This window comes from Rhopalosiphum padi, chromosome 1 (genome assembly GCF_020882245.1).
Source record: "Rhopalosiphum padi isolate XX-2018 chromosome 1, ASM2088224v1, whole genome shotgun sequence".
Classification (NCBI taxonomy): Eukaryota; Metazoa; Arthropoda; class Insecta; order Hemiptera; family Aphididae; genus Rhopalosiphum; species Rhopalosiphum padi.
In genome coordinates this window covers 17,593,886-17,619,349 of record NC_083597.1, presented here as the reverse complement: position 1 = coordinate 17,619,349, position 25,464 = coordinate 17,593,886, and the positions used below count along the sequence as shown (strand labels likewise).

Genomic DNA, 25,464 nt, shown 5'->3' with positions numbered 1-25,464 from the left:
TTTATTTAAGATATTAACACCAAGCATGCTCATTGCTCACCCTCTTTTTTCCAATAAAATATATAAGTCGTACTCTGATTTTTGGTATTTTTAAACATACTTGTGTACTACTTTAAGAAGAGTCCTTTGTGTCTATAGCAATACAAACTTCTGTTATTTTTTTTATCAAATTATCTATAGTGGATAATTATTTTTTAATTTCGATGTAAATTTAACTAATTCAACAATTAAACGAGTTGTTTTTGCAATTTTTCAATTTAAGGATAAAAGTTCTTAAAAATGGTTTTTAATTTAATGTACCTATATTATATTTGGACCATTTTTCCAAATTATAAATATTGATAGATAAATATGAATAATATGAAAATATGACTTCCCATTTGAAAAACAAATGTTCCTTTTATCAAAATGCACTCCTTGATCAAAAAAATATTACACTTTTGAAAATATTTAAATTTGGTTTTAAAATATATTTAAAAATTCCAAAAATCAGATTTTCAATAATTGCAATTTTAAAGAAAAGGGAGTGAGCATGCAGAGTGATTTACTCTGTTTTATATTAAAATGTGCATCTATGATGGGTACCTTCAGTGACTAATTAACGGACTTCATTAAAATATTTACACCAGTCGAAAGTGGTAGTTTAAAACGCGCACGTGGAGGCGTGCCTTCGCACGAACGCGATCGTTTTAATAAAGCCACCGCAAATAACACGCTGATTTTATTGTTATTATACTCATTATGATGCCATCGTTACCTAACGCTGTTGGCGGGTAATTTTTTATCTCTAGAGCTTGTTTTTCAAAAACTGCTCAAAATTGTTGTATACCTAAATACGTTACAGTGTATACACATCATTGCAGAAATGTGTACAATCATCACCACAATTGCTTCTGGACCATCCTACGAAAGTCCCTCGACCGCAATTACCGTATTATACACACCGTACGCAATAATGTATTATATAATATTACTAGCTTAATAACCCGGCTTCGCTCGTGCCATACTCGATTTATATATATAATATATATATATTGGTTTTTTTATTATAGAATTAACTAGCCTAGATGAAATAATGAATGCAATGAAATTAAAAATAATAGATCACTCATAGGAGTATTTGGAACAATTCTGTAAAAAAAAAATCGTTACATTATTTAAATAACACTCTAAAAACCCGTAACCTTTAAATACAATCCCTCCTCAGATAAAAAAAAAATTAAAAAACAGGCAATTTGGTGACACTCGGGAGAATATTTGAAACAACTTAGTGAAAAAAAAAAAATTAGAAAAAAATTAATTAGTGTCCACACAAAATAGGAGCATAATAGAAGCCTGTTCATTTTTTATAACGATTATAGTAAAATTCTAATTTTCGTAAGTTTTTAAAATTATCTTGCAGTCTCTCGCGTTTAATTAACGAATGACAATAAGTATTGGCTATCAAAATATTTATATTATTCTTTATGTTTAGCCAATGAATTTAATTAATATGTATTATTATATATTGTTAACTCGCTTGCAAGGAAATAAAACGTTTTCAACAGTCATTAAAAATCGTGCTTTTTACAATCGATTAAATAAGTACAACATTTTATTCCGCGCGTTGTTCCATAACTTCGTAATAACTCACTGTGGTGTCATCGTCTATTGTTTTCTTTTAGCTAGGCGTATAAAATAAATCGGCATTGCAGATAATTTATAACGCATTAGGACGTTAATATAATGTTCATTTTTTTTTCATCGCTTTTACTCATGTGCAACGCGCGTATAATATGATGTCCTACAATGTTCATATTTCATTTATATACAGTCTTATAAACTTCTGGACGCTGGATTGCCAAGCGAACGATTTAATTTTTATAAATCGAATACATCATGTATACAATATTGACTCTTTAGCATGCTGTATAAAATCATAATAATTAATAAACTATATCAATTTTATCTAGGTCTTGTTCCTTTGTTGTATATTTGGGAATACATAACATAATATTATCTATCGATAAGACTACGTGTCGATGAAAATATATCTTCTATAATATTATTACCGTCATATAACATTGATACAATATTATAATTTCAAAATCCATCTACTTCACATGAATGAACTGAACATATAAATAATGTGAATAATGTGCAAGTACTTATAATAGAAAACACACGGGCACAACATAATATTATTATAGTATTATACCATCTATCTACATTCAGTCGTTCAAAAAAAGCAGTGCAAAAATATAAATACACCGTATAAGTATTGTAATTTTTCATTTCAAGAGTTCTTTTATAATATATACTATATATATGTATACAGGAACGTGCGTAGTAAGAATACTTTTACAGCTTCCCAAAAGCTTTCGGTCTCGGGCACTAAAGACAAGGGAAATCAAAATCGAATCCGATTGGATTGGCTAAACTCGAAAAGGTTCTTTTTTCACCGGAGTCGTCCCCCACACTTTGCGCAAAATGTCCGCGCCACTGTTTCCGTAGCTGCAGAAGTGTATATAGTTGTCTTCTTAGGAAACCCGAACGAAAACACGAAGCTTTTAAAAAGCTTTCGGGCATCGGAATTTGCGTAATGACGCTAAACTAATGTATCGGAGGTAATAAAACGAAGGGGAGACCGAATAACGGCGGCAGTGGCGGCAGGGTGAAAGATAAACACAGAACAAGAGAGAGGCATTAACTATAAAAGTAAATGGAATCTTTTAACGGAATTCGAGAGTATTGAATGTGACAGGGACGACGTCGCGCGCGCACAGAGTAAACCGGGGTGAGCGGTGGTATAGAGGAGAGCGAGATAGACGACGAGGCGACAACGGCGGTGTGGAATGCCGCATAAGAGATAGAGAGAGAGAAATACAGACAGACAGACGGACGATCAGAGGACGGAACGGAAGAGAGTTTTTCTAATGCATTTCGCATTTTGTGTGTGCAGCGGACGGCGCATTAACACAATGCCAAAGTGGAAAACCCGTGTTATTCTTTTTAGAAGCGTCTCCGCGCACAGTATCCTACAGACTTATCTCCCGCCGTCGCCGCCTCCCCCCAATGCACACACACACACATATATTTATATATTATATACACTGTTTTAGACTTTAGAGATCGGGCTCATAAATAAATGGAACCGGCGGCAATATCGTTTAAGGGGAACGACGTTCGTGTGCACACACACACACACATATACGAGCGGTCGTAGCGTACAACTTCTGTGAAGAGGCGGGTTAGGGGAGGGAAAAAACCGCAAACCACTCTACAAATTAATTCTGGGGGCTAGGAGAATCAATACGCCCCCCCTCAACAGTCTCTTTCTATCCGTTCACACATACACACGCACACACGCGTTCGCTCGCTATGTCTTTCGCTCTCTTTTGGATTGATTGCCTCGGTGGAAAAGCTATTTTCATCAACGCTAATGAACAATACGAATGGGTTTTCCGCCCGGCAAAAGCTTTTACGACGAATGAGATCTTCCGCCACCCGGACCACGGGAGAACTGCGCGCGTATACGTGCGAGGCGAAGCGGGGGCGGTTGGCGGGTGGCGTGCGCGAAACGTGTGCCGGCTAATTGTGAATTGGACGCGCGAGCGGGACAGCATAAATTTGATCAAACTGACGCTTTTAGTGGGATTACCAATAATCCTGTGCAATATTCATTGTTCCTCCCCTCCCTGCACCGCACCATCATCAACCGACACGTAGAGCCGTTCGCGTATCCTGCTCGTGCTAAACTCATTAATATATATACAATATACATGCACACACACACACACACTCACACATAAACGCTTTAAGTGAGTGTAGGGTAATTAAATTTTTTTTTCAAATTACCGATAGTGTGTCGACTAATTTTGAATTCAATTAACCATGTACCTAAATATACGCTCGTGCTATAGAGGTATAAAAATAAATTAAATAAATAAAAACATTAATATCCTCTGGCCCTCTGCATTCGGTCGCTGCAAGTCCGCTGCTCTGCCACCGACGACACGAACGAAATCATTTCCATAGCATTGATAAATTTCCTTTCAGTGTATATCCAAAATCATCTTTAAAATAGTATTAAACCATCTATGCTACTTCTATGTAATACTGTGTATATAGAAACATATAGGTATATGTATATGTATTATGTTTATATATTATAGTGCTGCGAGAAAACACTTAAACAAATTGGCCAAGTTTCCCGAGTATTTTGTTTGGCCTCAATTACTTTTATTACGTAAAACATTAATATAATGTTTTTCGAAAAATGAGTTTTTATTTTGTCACCATCAATCATAGGTTATATTAAAAGTTAGAGGTGATGGATGATTTATCGTAGAAAATTTGGTACTATTTTGATCTAATTATTATTATTTTATCCATACCAGAGTTGTGTTATTATCTTTACACGTAGTTTATTATCAACATCTATATGTAGCTGAGTACAAACCGTGTTCATTTTCCCTTTTAAACAAACTATTTTGATTAGTTTAAATATATATTTGAAATGTCAATCTTATATTTCAACTCATTAAACTGTCTAGACTCGCTGAAAAATTTACCGTGCACTGCCTTAGTCATAGACACGGTGAATGTATTAATTATATCTTCAAAAACCTCAGGTATATTTGTTCAAAAATATTAAATACTATAAAAAAAAATAATAAATAATATTATATTAATAGACACTAAACGTCAATAAAAATAAACACACGCGTTTATGTAATATTTGATTGGTATTATATACGTACCAATAATACCTATATGCGTACACTGTACACATTAGCACACTTATACGTACATACATATGAACATACGTTCATGTATACATAACGAATTCCGCCCTTTTTTGCATAGTCGGTACCCAACGGCGTTTCCGTCGCTAATTTCCGGTTTTCCCCAGTTAGTTCCGACGAGCTCCTATTCCATTTCCTCTTTTTTTAAATCCCATATTAATATAAAGGTTCCATCAGATCGATGAGCCTTGAACAGAATTAATAACAGTCAGCGAAATTTAAACATCACAACGGCCGATGTGTACGTCACTATAAAATTCATTAAAAAAATGAGTTAGTGGATAGCGAAGCAGTGAGGGAAATCCAATTCCATTATTATTATTTTTTTAAATTAATCGAGGAAACCCGGCGCCATTGCTGTTGAACACCTAACACAACTATGTAATGTTTAATTATAAACATTTCATTAACTTTTAAAAACCTAATGGCTTTTTTTCGGATTGTTCGAAATCGACGGGTTGGTGGTTGTGGAGGGAGCGTTGCCGCGGTGTGTCGGCAGTGGCGGTGCTTTCATCAAAATTATTACTGTGCTTTAGGGAGTCCGTTTTTTTTTTCTGTTATTCATTAAACGAATGATACATCAATTTTATCCATTGTGCCGTTTGTTTGTTCAGTAATTTCCAAAATTAAACAACCGACAACCTATATATATATATATATATATATAAATATATAAGCACGCTTGCACCGAATATTCTCGGGCCAGAAACGGGGAAATTGGTTTCTTAAACGCTAAACTAATTTCATTTCATTTCTTGATTGCTGTTGGTTAGGCCCGATTGTTATACAGTGGACTGCTGGTGATTTATTCAAACCTACCCCGTATATACGTGATTTTAACACGATAATTAGGAGTCATTTATGGAAGTCTGCGTTTTCAAACGGATTTAATTCAATTCAAATGCCTATACACGTCCATGTACGACGGTGCTTGTTAATTGAAATATTTGTTCCGTCATTTTCTAACTTATTCGCAATCTCACGTTCCGTTTAATTATTTCCCGCAATTTCCTTTTGCGTTACGCATAAAACGCGCAGACGGATTTTAACTTTATTCTATATACCATCTGTTTACCGTTTTAAGCAGTGGACGCTTGGCTATTGTGTTCCTAAAAAAAAAAAAATTAATAAATAAAAACCCATTAGACTAATTTAGGGAGCCCGGATGTTAATGACGATGCATATTTATTTTTTTGTACTTAAAAATACGGCTAAATCGGAAACGAACTCATTTATCATATAAGTAGTATAACATTTACATTGAAACTATTCTAATGTTTCCACACAATAAAAATGAACGCTACTCCATTCTGCTAAGGTCTTTGGTGCCTATTAAAAATTTAAAACATTAAAGTGTATTCTATAGTTCAATGCTTATTTCGAATTTAGATAATTAATTAAACCACGAAAACTGAAACATAATGCAAACACGATCGCTAACAAAAAAAAATAATAATAATAATAAATACCATTTACAAATATTTATTTTTCAAATTTAACTTTATTCTAAATTCAATTCAATTAAACTACCCACAAAACACTAAAGTGGTTTTTTTATAAATAAGTTCGAAGTAATTTTACCTTTTCAACAATTTTACTTTTATAGGATCTAAGTAATTACATTTTATAAATCCTACCGCATAACAATCAAAACTTAGTTCTCATTACATTAAGAGTTTTTTTTTTGGTTTTTTGGTAACTGGCAAGATCCATTAAATAAAACCCGTAGATTAAATTTAAAAAATGAAATACCCCATATTATACGATGTATATAAAACGTTTTCATTTCATTTAAAGTTAAAACTAAGTACTATATTTTTTAATAGTTTATCACGATCAATATTACTGAATACTTTTTTTTATAAAGTAAAGGTGAAAATATCTATTCCGACAAATTTAAATAAAACATTAAATTCTTGTCATAGCGATTTTATAATAAACATTCAAAAGTATTAAAACACTGTAATCTAAATAAACAAAACGATACGGTGTAATATAAACAAATGAACAATATAATATTTTTTCCGGTGTTAATTCACTGTCAGCTTTAATTTCAAAAAATTACATTAAAAAAATCGTTTAATTTGAATACAATCGATTGAAATTGAATACAAGTCATTATGTCCACGTGCTTACATCTATGTTAAATTTGTGACGAGTATATATATAGCTGGTATGTAGACTATAATATATATGCCGTTGTAGTCTACTAGAATGATGTGTTTGATAACGTAGAGAAGGAAGAAAAAAGGTCGAAAATTGAAAATTCACATAGGATTCACATATTGTTGGAGGTAGAAGAGGGATGAGGGGTACCACGTTTTATATAAATTCTCTACTGATTGAGACGGAGCGGGTAAAAACACGTTTCTCAAAGGACGACCTAATTGTGACGATTGCCTATCGGCCGCCGCCACTGTCGACAATGAACCGTAATGAAACGATTGCCCTTCGCTTCCGCCGAAAAGGGACTGTTGATTGGGTTCAGGAGACCGTGGATAAACCATCAGCTGCAGCACTCTATCCTTCCACTCGTCCCCTCACAATGGTCACCCATCTAGATTTTTATTTTTATTATTGTCGTTGTTGTTGTTGTCGTCATCATTACATATTATTATATGATATACAAATACAACTATCGAATGTGTTTCGAACACTGGTACAAATATCACGCTCATAGTGTATGCGTACGGTGAATATTTTTGTAATATTATAACCGACGAGGGATGGGGGTCGAATATACCGCAAAGGGAGTGTACACCGAACAGACCATGAAAAGGTTTTCTTTCATTAGTTGTTCTTAAAAATCGGTTTTCTATAAACGTATTTACACACACACGCACCCATACCTATATAACGTGTTATCTACATACCAGATATGTACAAACCAGTGTATGCGTTATATATATATATATAATATGTGTAGATAAGTTTTAAAGAAAAAAATATATTTGAATTTTTCCCCGCTGCATACAACTAGTGTAGCGGTGGTGGTAGTGAAGAGCACGCGCATACGTGATTATAATGCGGTTAGGTTTTATGTAAAGGCAAATGAAGCAAACGAGTGTTCAGTTCGCAATCAGCGGTGGTGCGGGAGACGGTCGAGGAAATACCGACGCCCGTCGGTGGTGGTGAATTGGAGTTGATTGAGTGTACCATCGAGACGTGCCTTTTTGTTGAAATAAAATGCGTTCATTATATTGCTTACACACACACATACATGCAACACACACACACGCGCGCGCTTGCGCAGACAGGCACACGAACGTATGGGGGAAAAATTGCTGCCGGGAAGGAGAAATAATATTGGTCTTTTTTATTTTATTTTTTTTCGTCAGCGAAACAGGTGGACAATTTAACCTTAATACGAGTTCTGCATAGGGAATTACTGTAAAAACTTTTTTTAGCCCCGGGATTTCTTTGATTATTTAGAAGTCGGGAAAAAGAACTTCGTGATTATCGGCACGTTCTCGACAAAATGTTAAAAAAATAAATCCCAAGATTTAACACGACGTTTTAATAATAATAATAATATATTCTCACGATAGAGAATTGGTTCACGTATGGATCTATAGTATATATATATATAGGTATACTTCCTAACCTACTATACGAGTTTCTATCTAACGTCTTATAAACGCTGTAGAACTGCTTTACAATTGTAAGGAATCAATGAAACAATGTACAAAATATACAATAATTTTTGATTTTTTTCATCATTATCTGCACGTTGTGGCTAACAGTTGGTATATTTTTAACCGTTTCAGATGGACTGCTATAGAAATGGACGCCCGAGATGGATGTCCGTAAAAGAAACACCATTGTAAACTGTCCGACTGATACGACGATGTTGAACATTGTAGAAAACGGTAAGTCACACGTGAATATTAAAAATCAAACCCCGCCCCAGTCGAGCAGATATATAATATACGTATATTTATTGTGTGCACAATGTACATATTATATATATATATATAAGGTAACAATATAGTGTTGCTGCAGTGTAGTATTATAGTCGCGTGTCACTCGTAAAGAAAGAAAATGGAACATTTCTGTTCCATAATGCATCCGACGTTAGGAATACGGGTGTTAAATAAATCGTGCGCGACGAAGAGTAGAAAATGCGCGGAAATGAAAACCGACCGTTTTGGCCCTGGAGAGGGAGATGAAGAAAAAACGACGGGTTATTCCTTAGGCGACCATTTTCCAAATTGAATATGTGTGTAACAATACATAACCCTTTGTTTTGCGTCCGTACATGTATACGCGAATTCCCGATCGGAACCCGACCCCTCTCACACCACCACACCAAACCCTCGGAGTCGTCCAAATAAATACGTATATATATATATATGTGCTATATAATATGCTCTCTCCAAAGTTTTTTTTGTAGTTCTCCTCTTATTTTTCTCCCCCACTCTTGGATTTACAACCTACGGGATTTCGGGTACACCTATTTAGCGTTCCGGCTACGAAATTATTAGTTACACTTCGTGTCGACGGTCTTAGGGGAGAGTAGGCAGCACATATTTAGAATCCGCAATTATACACACATACACATGCAATTTATATAATAATTCAGGTTATAACCAATACTGCACTGTTAGTATTACTACTATACTATATTATACTGCTACCTATATATATTATTATATTATATATTTATAAAAACGCTGCGCGTGTGGAGTGTATTAGAAAAATGTCTCTCATCTGTCAAAACCAAAACTCGTCTCCGCTCCAAACGCGTCTGTAAACCGACAACGTCCGGCCCCGGTATAAACGAATATTGAAAATCCCTCGATATTAAATTGGCTCTGTGTGAGAAACGGTTATATCCGCCGCGTTCCGTACACATTTAATATTCTCCGATCTCCCGGACGACGGCGACGACGATATACGCGCATTCCTTCTGGTTTTAAAGGTCTCCTTATATATAAATATAATAAATTATGTAATACGTAGTATGAGAGGAGTAGTGTAGTATAATAATATATTATAGGAGCGTGTGCATAAGCAGCGGGGATGAGGTCCCCACAATCCATCCAAAAGTCATTTCTGGATATTATTATTAATATATATGTATATATATTTTTATATATAATAATAATAAATATTGAGAGAAAAATAGCTATCTTTTGTTTATGTTTTATTGAAAAAATATATACATTTATTTATAAATCCTTAAACCGAAGAATGTTTCTTCAATAATAAATGTATACGTCGGTCGGAAAATGCGCTTCATTCCTTCAGATTATAAATGTATACATACTTATTAAATATACCTAGTAAAGAGGACATGTGTACGGTATACACTGTAGTAGCGTATGAATGAAGAACAGTGCTTAGCTACCGATTGTATGTAGGATGTGTGCATTTAAAAATTACATTATGACTAATGCTGTATGGTGTTTTGGGGACGTATAAAAGAAAAAGAAACATACATTTTGTAGTACCTACTTTTCTTTTTGACAAAAAAAAAACAAAAACAAAATAGAATATCATTACTTCAGCATATATTTGGTGTATAGAACGTGGCTATATTATATTATTATAACTATGGAAAATTCCTTACAACGAAAATCATATCTTCTGTTTGTTTTAATTTTTCAGGATAATACCACATTAGCATACAAATATCACATTTTGAAACGAACGATAAATTTTGAAATGTTAAACACTATATTTATTAACAATTAATTGTTTTTTTCTCAACGCATAAGGAGATTTAAGTGTATTATATAGCTGTAAGTTTGATCTTTTAAGTCCCTTTTTTTCTGTTACGCTTTTTATTTGTATTTACTATTTTATCTTGTTGACGTAACGTGTAGAATTTTTATTTTCAATATGCATCTTACGTATATCTAGACTATCATTAGATTTCGACTCGCTAAGAAATCGTGTCTTTGAAAATAATTTGTGATGTTAATCAAATTTAAGTTTCATAGTAATTAAAAGCCCTCGTGGTGAAATTTTTGTACCATCACTCAATCGTATAATACGCTTAAATATAAAAACGGTTGTTTGTATCAGAGTTCACGAAAGTATATATTTCCATTGGTAATATTTGATTGTTTAAACAGAAATGAATGCGTCAGAGTAAAATACGACCGAAAACGATTAATGTATTATAGGTTCTGATGTGTTTTCGAAGGCACACAGTATATTTTATTCCGTTTATTAATATAGCTACACCGGGAATCGAATAGTTTTCTCGAGTTAACCAAACATACGACAGCCAAACCAATTTATCCTGATATATATATATATGTATATATGTATGTGTGCGTGTGTATATTATATACTCCTTCGGGGTCTGCGTGCGTCGAACAATATTTACTCGTCTTTCTTACATGCCACCCCGTTAATCATGTGCGCCCGTTTGTACATTTTCGCAAGTAAACGTTGATAAAGATGAAAAGATATTTGTTCAGGATTATTTGGATTGATGAAATGGTATATATATATATATTATATAATATGTTGGCCTGTGGGGATGTGGTAACAACTTTTTTAATAGATCTATACACCCGATGACCTCGATCGCCGGCGGCGTCTTTTATTCGGTGGTTCTATGAAAATTCGAAATTTCTACATAAAACTGAATAACCATAATATCGTTTTGCAAAATTATCAAACGGATTCGTTTGCAAACGTTCGAGTACATAAGTTGTGTACGTATATTGTATATTATTTGTTTTTAGTACACATACACGTGTAATTTAATACATCTCACCGCGATCCAAATATTAATCGTGTATTTAAAATAATAGTAAAAAAAAAAAAAAAAAACGAAAACATTGCTGGAATATTTGCGTTTCGACACGTAGCCAACAATACTGCGTCAATTCCGGGAGAATTTTCGAGGACGCGCGACCAATTCAATTTTCTATTCACGGCGCGATACGCAGTCTGGTGGAAATAAATCGATCTCGCTAAGTTAATAATAATCCGGCAACAACACGCGTCCATTTTTATATACGGCCGTAATGCTATTACGTTATTATGGCCTACGAGCGACGTTTAAATCGATGCGCGAGCATTAGAAGGCAATAAGCGGAATTGAACACAGTGTGCCACTCACTCGGACCCTTATATTATATAGATATATGTATCGAATTATCCTTAGGGATATGTCCGTTTTCTGCAAACTTCTACTGTTTTCTTTGGGAGTTTTTTTTTTTTTTTTTTGAAAAATCGAGTTTTTAGAAAGCGGATGACACCCCGGGGAATCCCCCGTTGAATGGATTATAGGCAGGACGAAGAAGGTCGGGCGTTCCTCTCTGCTCTAAACGGACAGCGTGCCCAGACACACCTTCCGAATGACAAATAACCTTATAACTGTCGGCCCACAAAACGTTTTTCCGTGTAAAAGCTGACTTCGGCTATTACGCTCGTAAGTCATAATGTTTTTGTTTCATCCCGTGTTGTGGTGGAGTTCCGATCACATTGATATATATATATCTATATATATATATATATGTTTGGTATACGCCTGTTACAGCACATAGTGACTCTAGAGGGCAAAGAATAGGACCTAAACAAGAGACGGCGTCCAGAAAAACGTTAGACCCCGAGGAATTTATAAACCATTGCTGTTTTTTGACAAATAGCCAACTCAACTTTGCCAAACATTGTGTAATAACGACCAATCATTGTCAACCTATACTCATAACATTTTATTGTCTAAGACACAAACTCGATTAAACCGCAAAGTAAATACAAAATATAGTTCGATATAATTTGAATCTAACAGCGATGTGCAATGTACTTCATCTCATTGCAGTTGATTATTAAGACGTATAACGTATTTAGATTTCGATCGAAATCGAAATCGTCAAAAAAAATACTTATATGTAATAGGTATTATAATTTATAAAAATAATAATTGGTATTATCAAATAATCAGAAAGTTAAAGTTTTTATCAATATATTACATTAGAATGTAGCTGATATGTATACAAAAACTTTATTTAAATTAATACTACGCGTGCAATGCATTGGCTTAGTAACGCTCCTTGATAAAATCAACCTTTAATAAATTCAGATTAACGTTAATTAAATGTATCCAATTGTATACGCAACGTGAACAAAACAAACTTAGTACGCTGTAAAATTAATAATCTTTCATTTTTACTCGCGCATATATACAACGGTTGAATTGAAATTATTTTTTCAATGACCTTTGCAGTAAAACCGTACTATAATGTTAATTGTAATAATTTAATTATATATTATATTGTTTAAACTTACGTATTATATTAAACACTGGAATAATTAAAACATTTAAAACTGAATAACATATGTATATATCTGAGAAATGTATAAACACTGACTATTGTTTTCCCCTTTATGGTATAGCGAACGACGAGACATTTCAAAAGATATAAAAAAATTATTATTATTCATATAATCAATGAAACATTAAAATTTTAATTCAGCCACATATTCACTTTAAAGTTTGAATTTGAACACTTCAAACTATTTCTATCAGCATACATACTATGTATAAAACACGAAAAATAGTGCCCTGTACTCGGCCACATCAAACTATATTATACGCATCAAAATCAAAGCTCAAATCATATATTAATCTACAGATTATAGAATATACGTATATCTGTTGTACCTCGTAGTATTCATAATTAATATAACTGCGACTAATTTAGTAAATGCTATAGGATATCATATTATTATTACCTTTTATTATTATTATTATTATTATTATTTAGCATTGTGCTGTGCCATGTGTTTTGAAGACGCTAATTAACTCGTCCAAGAAAATTCATTAACGGACAAAAACGGCTCAGGCCTGTTTATTGTGGAATTAATTACTTGCATATTAAGCAACGGAGTTCTCTGAGTTTGTTTGATTGTTAGTCCGCGTGTGTGTGTGTGTGTGTCTCTCTCTCTCTCTCACTCTATCTCCTCCTCGTCCCTTTCCCTGTCATTCGACTCCCTTATACAACGCACGCCATCTCTCCCCCACTCACCATCTCTCCTTATTTTCTCATCTGCGTCAGAACCGAGTTTCGATTAATAGTTTAATTACGTGTTCCGTTTGTTCGTGGCTCCGTTGTTTTACGATGGGCAACCCACAATCGCACGCAGGTATTTATACACGCGAAAGAAAAGGTAGCTGCAGTAGTGTGGCGTAGGAGGGTGGATGACGCAAACCTCGTTGATTATAATATCGCCCGAGTCCGGCGAATATTGCTTGTTTACCGGCCGAAGGAAGGATAGGCCGGGGTATAGTACCCTGTGCCTATATATATATATATGAAGTCAAAACGCCATTTCGTCTCCCATTCCCTTTCAAAAGGCTCGTGCGCGCGCGCTCGTAATTATACGTGCAAATGTATACACGGCCGCGCGTGCGTGGATACGTGTACGAGTTTAATGCAAACATTGTTAGTGCGACTATACGGTAGTAAGGGCGAATGGCGGGCTAAAAAAATAACGAAACACAATTATAAAGGAAAATTTTAATGATGCGGGGGACTTAGGGAGCGTTTTATGTTGTGTGTAGTGTGTACACCACCCGTACATAATGTTTACTTATCTGTACAGCAGTGGCCGTGAGCAATTAAAGTTGGCAACCAATTAGGAGATATATGTGTTTGTTTTAAAACGAGTGTATAGCGGTGGTGGCTTTGACGGCGTAGTGTAGGAGGAGGGGGAGGTCGAACGAAGGGATAGGCTATTGCAGACAACTATACTGCGAATAGGGTCGGCGGGGGGTTTATTTAAATTATACATAGCAGCGCGCCCACGACCGCCCCTCTAGTCGAAAAAGAGAAATTCAGGGAATACGTCGTCGTTGGTGGGGGGTGGAGGTGTGTGGGCAGGAGTAGGACTCGAGTCTTTCTTAATGAGTTGCATCGTTAGCGGAACGCCCGAGCGCTTTCCGCGAGGGTTTTCGACGTTGAAACGGGAAACTGGAGGTTACTTTTCTCTGTTTAATCATTCGCCACAATTACACAGGACACCCTGTACCCTGTGTTTTGATGTTTTCGAGCGGCAACAGTGGTATTGATAAATATGTGTATGTGTGTGTGGGTGAATATATGCGCGTACATAGTAAAGAGGGGCACAATGCACCGCGGTAATAGGACGACACTGGTTTAATTAAAACAGCGTGGTGGGCACGCCGCACGCGCGCTTCGCGGAGCCACGCGCATTCCGCGAGTTGTCGGAAAACGTCTTGCGATTAACCGCCGCCCTGTCAACATAATATTATTATATCAACTGCTGTAATAGAAATATTAGTATACCTACCTATTGCTTAATGTTATCAAACATACTTTGTAGTGTGGTTTACCGGCCAAACATCGCGATAGATCGCGATTACGTAGACAATACTCGACGGTCGTGTGTCGATAGAAGATCGTTGCATACAGGTATCGAACTCTAATTGCATTGTTATTCGATGCACACTTTATAATTACTGACAACGGTTAAGAACATCACGCCAAAGTGTCAAACAAATTGCTTGAAAATATAGAATTTCGGTTGTTTTGTAAATCGTATGTATAAAGGTTAAAGCATAACATAATCACGTTTGTATTGTGTCAAAGATAGGAATTAAATAAATAAATTAAAACCATGTTTATTGGTAAATTGCAAACTATTTACACTAGCGTAGCGTGTACGTCCATGATACTAATTAGGTTAATTGGTGTTATAGTCATGTATAAAATGTTTATATACATGGTAAGGAAACCTAGAAGTTAATAGTTGAAAAGGGTGTGTATAGTGTATACGCGTGTAAATTAATAATTTCGTACTGCACCTCGGTCGACGGTCATGGTTTATCGTATATCAAATAAATTCTAAGACGAGCTGCAAAATATCGTGACTCAGTATATTTTAAAAACCGAGGAATGAATGAAATATTTTAATTAATTAGTGTGTATTAATAAAGTAGCGCTTTTAAATCGAATTCGGGTAAGTGACGGCTGTCGGTGGTAGTTCGTTTGAGTGCACTTAATTTCTGAGAAACGTGTTCAAACCATGTTTCGTTTGACGAAAGCAGATTCGTTATACTTTTTCTATACAGCCCGTAATCGTGTTTGAGATACTAAAAGCTCGTGCTCTCAAATCTCGGAGATTTCGTAATCTGAAAAAATAATAAAATTCAAAAAAAAGACAGAACAAAGAGTATATATTAGTATACACAAAGTAATAAAAATCATTATGACGTGCGGCTAATTGTAAAATTATTTTGTACCGAAAACAAAAGCTCCGATTTTAATCCCAACCATGTTAAACGTCAAAACCCCTCCGTGAGGTGTTGAAGTGGCGCGCGGGGATGGGATTTGTTATAATAAAAGGCTTATAATTAACGGACTCTCCGTGGCCCTTTGCCGTCGTTTTAATATAAGCCTGGCCAGTTGACCCGAACGTCCCGTCTTCCCCTCCCTTCACCCATTTAATTAAGGTGGCCCTCCAATATATATTGTGGGAGGGGGAAAGGGATGGCAGTTAAAGTTTTCTCGCGCCTTTTCCAATTTTCCATGTGACCCTCACCGGTCCCGTCCCGCCCGTCTATATATAATATATATATACGCATGGTATAATAATAAGCCGAGAAAGTAATTTATTTCCACTTCACCCTCCGCCACTGCCACCACATGCACACTTCACCCCCGAGCCTACCATCACCGTCGTCGACACCCCTGCACCCCTCTTTTGTTATTCCTTTTGAGGACAACGATGGAAAAATTGCTTTTAATCCTGGTTCACCCTGCTCCGTCCACTGTGATTACACCAAGCTTTAATAATAATAATAATAATAATAATATTATAGTGTTTTTTTTTTATTCGTTGTTCACTGACTTCAGATTAAAATAGTTTAATATTAACGCGGTCGGCTTCTTCCTCCGACAAACCGCCGCCACCCTTACGCCGTCGTGGTCAGATTATTATTATTATAATGTATATAATGTATACAGATATATAACACTAATGGCGCTATCATATAATATAATATAATTCTCAAAATAAATGTCAATTATCAACTCCCGATTTTTGCGGTGGAAGATTTTTGACCTTCGTTGTGACTGTGGTATGGTGCCGCCTTACGCGTATATATAAAATATAGAGTAACAAAGTTTTGTAAGTCGGTCTGAAAACGTCAAGAGACGCCCGACGAGGGAAAGAAAGTGGCTGTGACTGCGGCTGCAGCGTTAAGTCTATTTTCCAGTTGTCCGGCAGTAATAGCGAATACGTGTAACCTGTCTATTGGGCAGGGAAAAAAGATGGATTTATTCTCGACCGGCCCAAAACCTAAATGGAATCCGAATGTAAAACCTTTTTAGCATTACTATTATAATTTAGCTGCGAGCTTTTATTTTTTTATTTTGTTTTGTTTTTACTTCTGATGTACATAATATATATATATATATATATATATGTATTATATTTATATTGTATATATGTATATTTTGGCTATCCTGTCTATTGGGACTTGTCCGTCTTCGTTTACGCAGGAAAAACAAATATAAAACACTCTCCATTATCCTACTGAACCAAAAAATAGTGGTAAATAAAATATAAATAACAGAGTTGAAACCTTTTTCCGGTGAATTTATTTTTTTTTTACGTCCAAAACTTTTCGATTAGCATAAAAAACGCATTAAAATTATTGGAATCGTCACAGTGTGAACAGAAAAAAAATCTCATAGAGTCGATTATTTGATTTGTGCATTAACGGATTAAAATCAGAATATTATATTAATACATTTTTTATTATTATTATCACAGTCTTGTAAAGAGAATTGTGGGTCATATTATATGCAGCAATTCTATACAATGGTCCATTAGTATTAGTTTTTATAAATATTAAATTTATTTATTATATATTTTTGAAATCCGAATCAATAAAAGCAATCATCAAAATTGATATCCTCATTATCATAAAAATATCATAATAAAGTATACTTTATATAATATTTAGTGCATCCCGTGTACTTATAAGTATATATTTGAAAGTTTTCTTACGCTTTTTAATTTTTATGATCGTTTAATATTGTATTTATTTTTCCTAAAATGTCGTTACATTTAAAATGTCTGCGCATGGGATATAATATTGTTGTATTTGCATAATTTAAATGCTCATTAAAATGTAGGTATATATGGTTTATTTAAAACCGGTGTGCTTAATTAAAACTTTTTAAGCTTATTAGAGTATAAAAAATAAATGTAATATTATTTTTCTTCTTCGCATCGTTCTCGTTAATATAACGGATCGATTAAATTGTTTTTGTTTGTACACATAAATTAGGACATAAATTAAGTGTCTTAAAGTGAAGTTTATTCCGTTACCTAAACATAAATTATTTATTTTTCAATATACCGTGTAAGTGTAAAGTTATTGTATACGCAATACGCATAAAGCGAATATAAGCTTTATATGGGTAGTTATTCTGTTATTTTTATCGAACTCTGTTCATAGTATTATAGTATTACTGACAATTAATATTGTTATAAAATATATTAGATGCAATTATAGTATGGTGAATTAAATCATTTTTGTCGTAATTTCTTATTAATAACAATAATAACCACCGGAGAGAAAAAAATTTGACGTCCGCATATTTTTTTAACGTACCAGAATCAAAAAAACACAAATAACCACATTAAATATATATGTATAAGGAAAGATAGAAAGGGACAAGTAACAAAAAAATGATATACGACGTGTTCGTAAAATGTTTGTTTAATTTTAAAACTTTACCATATCACAGATGCCACATCAAACCGTCGGAGAGAGGTGTCTCGACGCGCCCGGTGATGGTGAAATGAAAAAAGTTCTAAGCGCGTTTTATTATTGTATACGTTCTCTTTTTGTACAAAATTAATTTTAATTTTAACAATTTCCGAGCGAAAAAAAATCATTAAAACCGCTTTAGTCTCTTCTTCCCCACATCATCACTTCCCCTGTTACTCTTTATACCTCGCATGTTTGCCGGCTTGGTGATGGTGATGGTGGTGGTGGTGGTAGTGGTGGTAGTGGTGGTTGCAGCGAGAAGTGGTGTGCAGGGGCTTCATTTTATTTTTCTGTTAACCTTTCTTTTTAACCGTACTAATTAAATCGGCGGTAGCAGTGACGGTGGGAAAGAAAAAAAGAGAAATAATTAAAGTATATAATTTCCTTCTCTCCGCGGGCTCTCGGATTATTAAAAAAAAAAAAAAACCGACAAAGAATAATACGGTTTAGAAAATGTTTTTCCACGTTTTACCCCTTCGAATCCCAACCCCGTGAGACAAGTGAGGGGGATGAAAAAAAAGAAATAAAGAAAGGTAATTAGTTAAAAACTAAGATTAATTACGTCCACGTCGTGACATTCGTTTGCTGCTACAGAAGCAACGTGACTACGAAATCCATTTCGTACCCGGATTGTCCGGCTCCTAAGGGCAGTATAAAACCCCTCGGAAGCTTAATGGAAGCCACTATTCGTACAGGACAGAAATCCTTTTTCTTTTTTAACATAATTATATTATTTTTATTTATTTATTTTTAACAAAGAAAGGGGAGGAAATATCGCGCGAGACTTATTTTGAAGGAAATATCTCGATCAAAGCGCAATAAAAAGCGATTCCATTAACTATATATAGGTATATAGGTACGCGTTCCGTGGCCAGCGAGATTTTATTATTACCGGAATCCGCCGCGGTAAGTGGATTATTATGTTGCCGACATCAAAATGCCACACGCTCATATACGAAAAGACCTTGTAATATTTTAGAATAAATAAATTAAATTAAATTATTTTTTTTTTCACGTTTTAAAATGCTTTTAGAGACGTCTTATCGACTGATCAAAGTTTTTCGTTTTATTTAATTCAATTTTTTTTTACCGATTCAGCTTACACTCTTTGCTTTCCTGCGAAAAAAGACCCGCTCACTTAAGTAGTCGTACATTCTTCTCGCCGTTTGAATGCATTTTGTATGCTTTTTATTATGCTTTATGACAATTGTCGAATAACCTAATACACGGATGAAACGCGTCACATTATTCAAAAGCGCGTAGCATTTTTTTCTTTTATTGTTATTGTATTATTCAAGTGTATTATAAATCATTTTATATACTTTACTGTTTATCCGCTACATATACTTAAACATTCACGTACCTATAGATATAACAATAATAATATGTTTATAAATTATCAAACATTTTAACAAAAATAATTATCATGTTTATTTCACTTGTTATGTACTTAATTACTACCTACTGGCACTATATTAGATAATCGTTTACATATTATATAAAATATGATTATAATATATAATCATTAATTATAAATAGTCAATACACGCCAAACTTTATTACACTTACCTTTTATTAATATTATAATAATGTATATTAAATATAGTAAATATATATATATATATATATATGTATATTATACACTACTCGACTCGACACTGATTATACTTGAATAATATTACCACGTTGATCGGATCTAGAATTACCCACACACAAAACGACTGCGGTTATAAGTAAATGCACTATTGTAAAATAATTTACCGGTAATTTGAATTTTTTTTATAATCGATGAAACCGTCCTATATATATATATATATATTTATAGACGGTGAGTATTGGGGGTGGAGAGAAAATGTGGGGGAAAGTCCGTTGTAAAACAGCTTTAAGTATTGTCGTGTCTCGCAAGATGTAGTAGTAGTGAAGAAAGCGGAACTTTCATTAAGTCGATTTTGGGATTAAATTGATGGACGGTCGAATGGGTGGAGGGAAGTGGCGAGTAAAATTCATTAAAGTCTGGAGGATGATGTTCGTCGGGCGCGGGAATCGGATGTATATATCTATACAAATTAAATGAAATTTAAATGAAATAAGTTTAGAGCATCGTTTATGAGAAGTTTAAAATTAAGTTTGAAAAGACGGATGATGCATAATGTAATGGCGTGCAGCGTGTAAGAGAAGGTGGTGGTGGGTGAGCCGCTGTTTTACAAGCGCAGTTCATGGTATTAATTTTTATTAAAAAATAAAAATTAGCCGGCACGTAATTAAAGAGCCCAGACGAAACCTCTACATTGTGTACTTTAATTTGCAATATTTTGTTCGGCAAATTTCGAACAATGTTACTACGTTACTTTGATATTGACAGCGTTGCTTCTGCATATATAGTGAATACCGTCGTTTTTTCCTCTTCATTAGTTACAACAACATCACTGCAAAACAAATTTTCAATTGTAATTGCTTATTTTTCCTTTTTTTTTTTTTTGTAAGCTAATCGTTTGGAATAAATGCAATTTTTTTAAAGCTTTACGTTACCATTACATAATTTATATATTTACTTATAATTTATTTATTTTAAAATACGATTATTAAATGATATTAAAAAAGAATAAAAACATATTGACAAATATTATTATTTGTTATAGAATTAAAAATAAACACAACTCTTCTTAATTAGTTATCAAATTTTTGAAAATACAAACTGCCTATATTTAGCGATTAAATCAATCAATGTATTTATTATAATCAATTATTATGACCATAATATAATTATACATTATATTATTATTGAATGAGTAAATTGAATAAGTTTAATCAATGAAGACCATCACGAACAGTAATAATGCGATGTACACTTTCCACTGCTTACATAATTAGTTTTTATAAGTTTTACCAAGCGGATTTAGTCTACCGTAATAATTCTCTGATAATGATCTTTCAATAATTTATTAATTAAAACAACTGCCTGATTTAAAATTATTTTACTATCTAAAAGTACAATTCCATGTATTTTGTCATAGATACTCCGCGAGTCATTTAGGTTTTATACAAACGTATTTACTACATATGTTATATGATATAAATGATATAATAATGATATTTGCTTGGTCAGTATTATTATTTGTATTTAATAACTCTTACGCCCCCGTAGTTGTAGAAAAAAATTCAAAGAAAATATTGTAATAATATTTTATTTTTTGTCTTTTATAGAACATCAACAAACAAACGGCGGCGTGGTGACCAACGGCGGCACAGTGACCGCGACCACGTTAACAGGTTTAAACGGCAGCACGGCAATGATAGCCAGGGAGTGCGCCAACTGCGGCAAACGCATCACCGAACGGTTCTTGCTCAAGGCTTTGGACTTATTCTGGCACGAGGACTGTCTCAAATGTGGCTGCTGCGACTGTCGCTTAGGCGAAGTTGGATCCACGTTGTACACCAAAGCCAACCTGATACTCTGCAAAAGGGACTACCTTAGGTAAAGATATTGTGCCGCAGTTATTTATTAATCTTATTGGTTGTAAAATTTAAATATACGTGACTCAAACTCAACCCGACATACAGTTATACCATGTTCAAAATATAGTCGTCCACATTTCGCGTTATAAAATCGAAAAGTATCACTCGTTCGATCTTAATGCGTAATCCCCTCTGATTGTGCAATAGAAAATTGTCTCCTTACTGATATTTCCTTTCGATATTTGGTCGTCCGATAAAAACATTATTTCGAATTTATTGTTGTGAATTTTTCCCATAGCTGATCAATCAGGAATTTCCGTAAACGACTATAAATGAAAAATGTAAATTCTGTTTCCTGTCCACGATGTTTACATTATTATACAAACGGACAGAAGTATATTATTACACATATACTTACTATATGTATACGTATGCTATAAAAGCTTTACGGTACAGCGCAATCGTATTGTTGTGTCGTTTTTCTTCTATATACATACGGCGGGAGGATAAATGGCGCAATAGAAGGACGAGGAGACGATGACGCTGGTGAAGGGAAAGGGTTTAATTAGCGCGAATGCCGAATTATCAGCAATGGAAATAAAATAAAAATAAGTCTAGAGGATAGCGTCGAATGGGCGCCGAGTGCGTGGGAGGAGAGACACCTATTCCGGATTCAATTAAATCCGTTTATGAAAGTGATCGCGGAAAGTGGAAATTACGATGGCAGGAGAAGAGGGGGACTGTTCTCTCTCATACGCTCGCTCACTCACTGTCTCTCTTTCTCTCTCTCTCTCCATTGCCCGTCGGCGGCTGTTGAATTTAATTAAAACCGTATGTCGGCCAAAACGCCGCTGCTTGGCCCGGCACAAAAGTCAACTCTCTGCCGCTGACGGAAAACACAATCTGCACGTATATATAAGCACACACACACACACACATATCATCCAGCCAAGTTAATACACAAATATATTATATGTGTGTATATAGAAATGGGGCAAGCCGACTGTTTTACTATTATTATACATATACATACCACCCCTTTAACTATATGTACACACACACACTCACACACAAAGATGCCAGATACATACCCCTCGGCGTGTGGACGAGACTTCGTCATTCGCAAACTTCTCTCTAATGAATGGACACGGACAATGTGTCGTCGTTGTCGCGTTTGGACGACCGAATTAATTTGACGAACGAATATCATGTTACCGTCCCTCGCAAAACGAGTATAAGTAATAAGACCTTTCCGCCAGATTGATTCATTTTTTGAATATTCGAATAGTATAATATGTTATTCGTCATATTATTTTTTTTATTGTTTGATAATCAAATGTTAATATGACGAAATTCAAATTTTATCATTTTTATCAAAACATATAAACATACAACGGCCAACAGGAAATGCGAACAATCGTTGAAATTATTTATTTATGCGCCCGTATACATATGCATATAATTACAAATTAGAATTTTCTATTATAGTCGAACGTGCATAATAATAAGCAAAAACGTGTTATATGTAATAATGGATTAGGAAATAATGACGCGGTCGTATGAATTAGATTCTTTAATTTTTTTTTTTTTTTTACATTTTCTTCGTATCCATATAATTTATATGCACTATATTATAATTTATACAGATAGGTATAAAAACTGTTGATTTATTTTTTGCTCGGACCGATTCGGAAATATAGGCTTATTTTTCAAATTTTTCATTATTTATTAAAACGCTGAAACGACCCGGTACGTTTTACGCAATGTAAATAAATATCGGTAAAAATTAAAAACCTAATATCCGAGCATTTTTATCATCAAAATGGAAAAACATATAAATCAACTATGTTGAAAAAATGTATTTTAAAGTAGTGCCCATGCGGCATACAATAAGAACGACAACGACGCAATAACTGGACACTCATCATATATACGTATACATATTTTATGTACATTATATTATATTTGTACATATATCTTAGTATCTATATTCTGTGTATAGATTGTAACGAGATAATACTGGCTAGAGGCGTCGACGTACGAGGTCGGACCGCTATAATATGTGTATCAAAAATGCATTTCGTTTCGGCGTTCTGTATATTATTATTACAACGCGAACATCTGTTGTGCGAAGTAACATTACGGTTTACGTATGGTTTAAATGTATAACACAAATTATATTATAGTTTATTAATATATACTGTTATTATAATATTCTATAATATCCTGCGCCGGGCCAGAAAAAGAAGGTGTACCTGTACACACATACACACACACACATACACACACACATACGCATACACATTACGCTCGCGTCTAATAATTAAACGTCAAAAATCCATTAAATCGGTTTATCAGCGTTATAACTTACAATGTAGTATGTACCTATACACGGTATGCATATTACATATATAATATAGACGCCGAGAAAATGAACGGTTATATTACATACGTATATACCTATAATATATAAATATATGTAGCCGATATTATAATTATTATCGTATATTATTCGAACAAATTTTTATCCTAAATTTATATATCCCGTTTTCTCGCACTCACCCCCGACCAGCCATGCACCACACCGGGGGTTTTGAATAACGGACGCACACGCGCGCGTAGGTATAAAGAGTACAAGAGTGTGTGCGTTTTATTTTACACAGACAAAACCCGCCTCAGTCACTTAATCGCCGACACGATATTATAATATTCATGTAAGGCTAATGTAATTTTCAGGTTATTCGGAGCGACCGGCAATTGCGCGGCGTGCAACAAGGTAATACCGGCGTTCGAGATGGTGATGAGGGCCAAAAACAACGTCTACCACTTAGAGTGTTTCGCGTGTCAACAGTGTAATCATAGGTAAAAAAAAATACGTAACAATAATAAATTATAAATATATATTATACGCATCGTGTATAATATATAATATAATATTATCGCGTATATTATCATACGCGATTTAAAATATAACCCATGTATATACATGTGTACGACGTTATTACATTATGACACTCGCGGTCGTAATGCGTCTGCCCGCTCGTGTCGGGCGTGTCGAGACGATACGAAACGTTTTGCACTTTAATTACGCACACGCCTAATATAATAATATAATATATTAATAACATTCACGTGGTCGTATGTTTACAGGTTTTGCGTGGGCGATCGTTTTTATCTGTGCGAGAACAAGATCCTGTGCGAATACGACTACGAGGAACGATTGGTGTTCGCGAACATGGCCACGTACAACTCGTCCAGTCTGGCGCACATAAGAAGGCAAGTCAGTAGATTACAGGTAGGACATTCGATGGGGCAGCACTATACTCGCACCACAACGCAACACAACGTAACACAACAAATACACACACACCACACACGACCCAGTACTTTAACGCTTACCCGCGTACCGAACACGTCATATTATACAGATAAATCTAGTGCTGTGTTTAAGGT

General features: G+C 34.4%; 1 protein-coding gene across 6 annotated transcripts in view; it reads left to right on the top strand.

Annotated features, from left to right (window-relative positions):
* LOC132924951 (insulin gene enhancer protein ISL-2B-like) overlaps positions 1–25,464 on the top strand; it is a 110,327-nt gene that overhangs the window by 79,591 nt on the left and 5,272 nt on the right. For 5 of the 6 annotated variants that reach the window (XM_060989408.1, XM_060989395.1, XM_060989402.1 and 2 more), the window contains 4 exons: positions 8,555–8,656; positions 21,760–22,030; positions 24,748–24,873; positions 25,162–25,306. In XM_060989408.1, the coding sequence (XP_060845391.1) occupies positions 8,584–8,656; positions 21,760–22,030; positions 24,748–24,873; positions 25,162–25,306 (615 nt within the window). In that variant the 5' untranslated portion in view covers positions 8,555–8,583. The remainder of the gene's footprint in view (positions 1–8,554; positions 8,657–21,759; positions 22,031–24,747; positions 24,874–25,161; positions 25,307–25,464) is intronic. The other variant, XM_060989420.1, reaches the window with a different exon arrangement.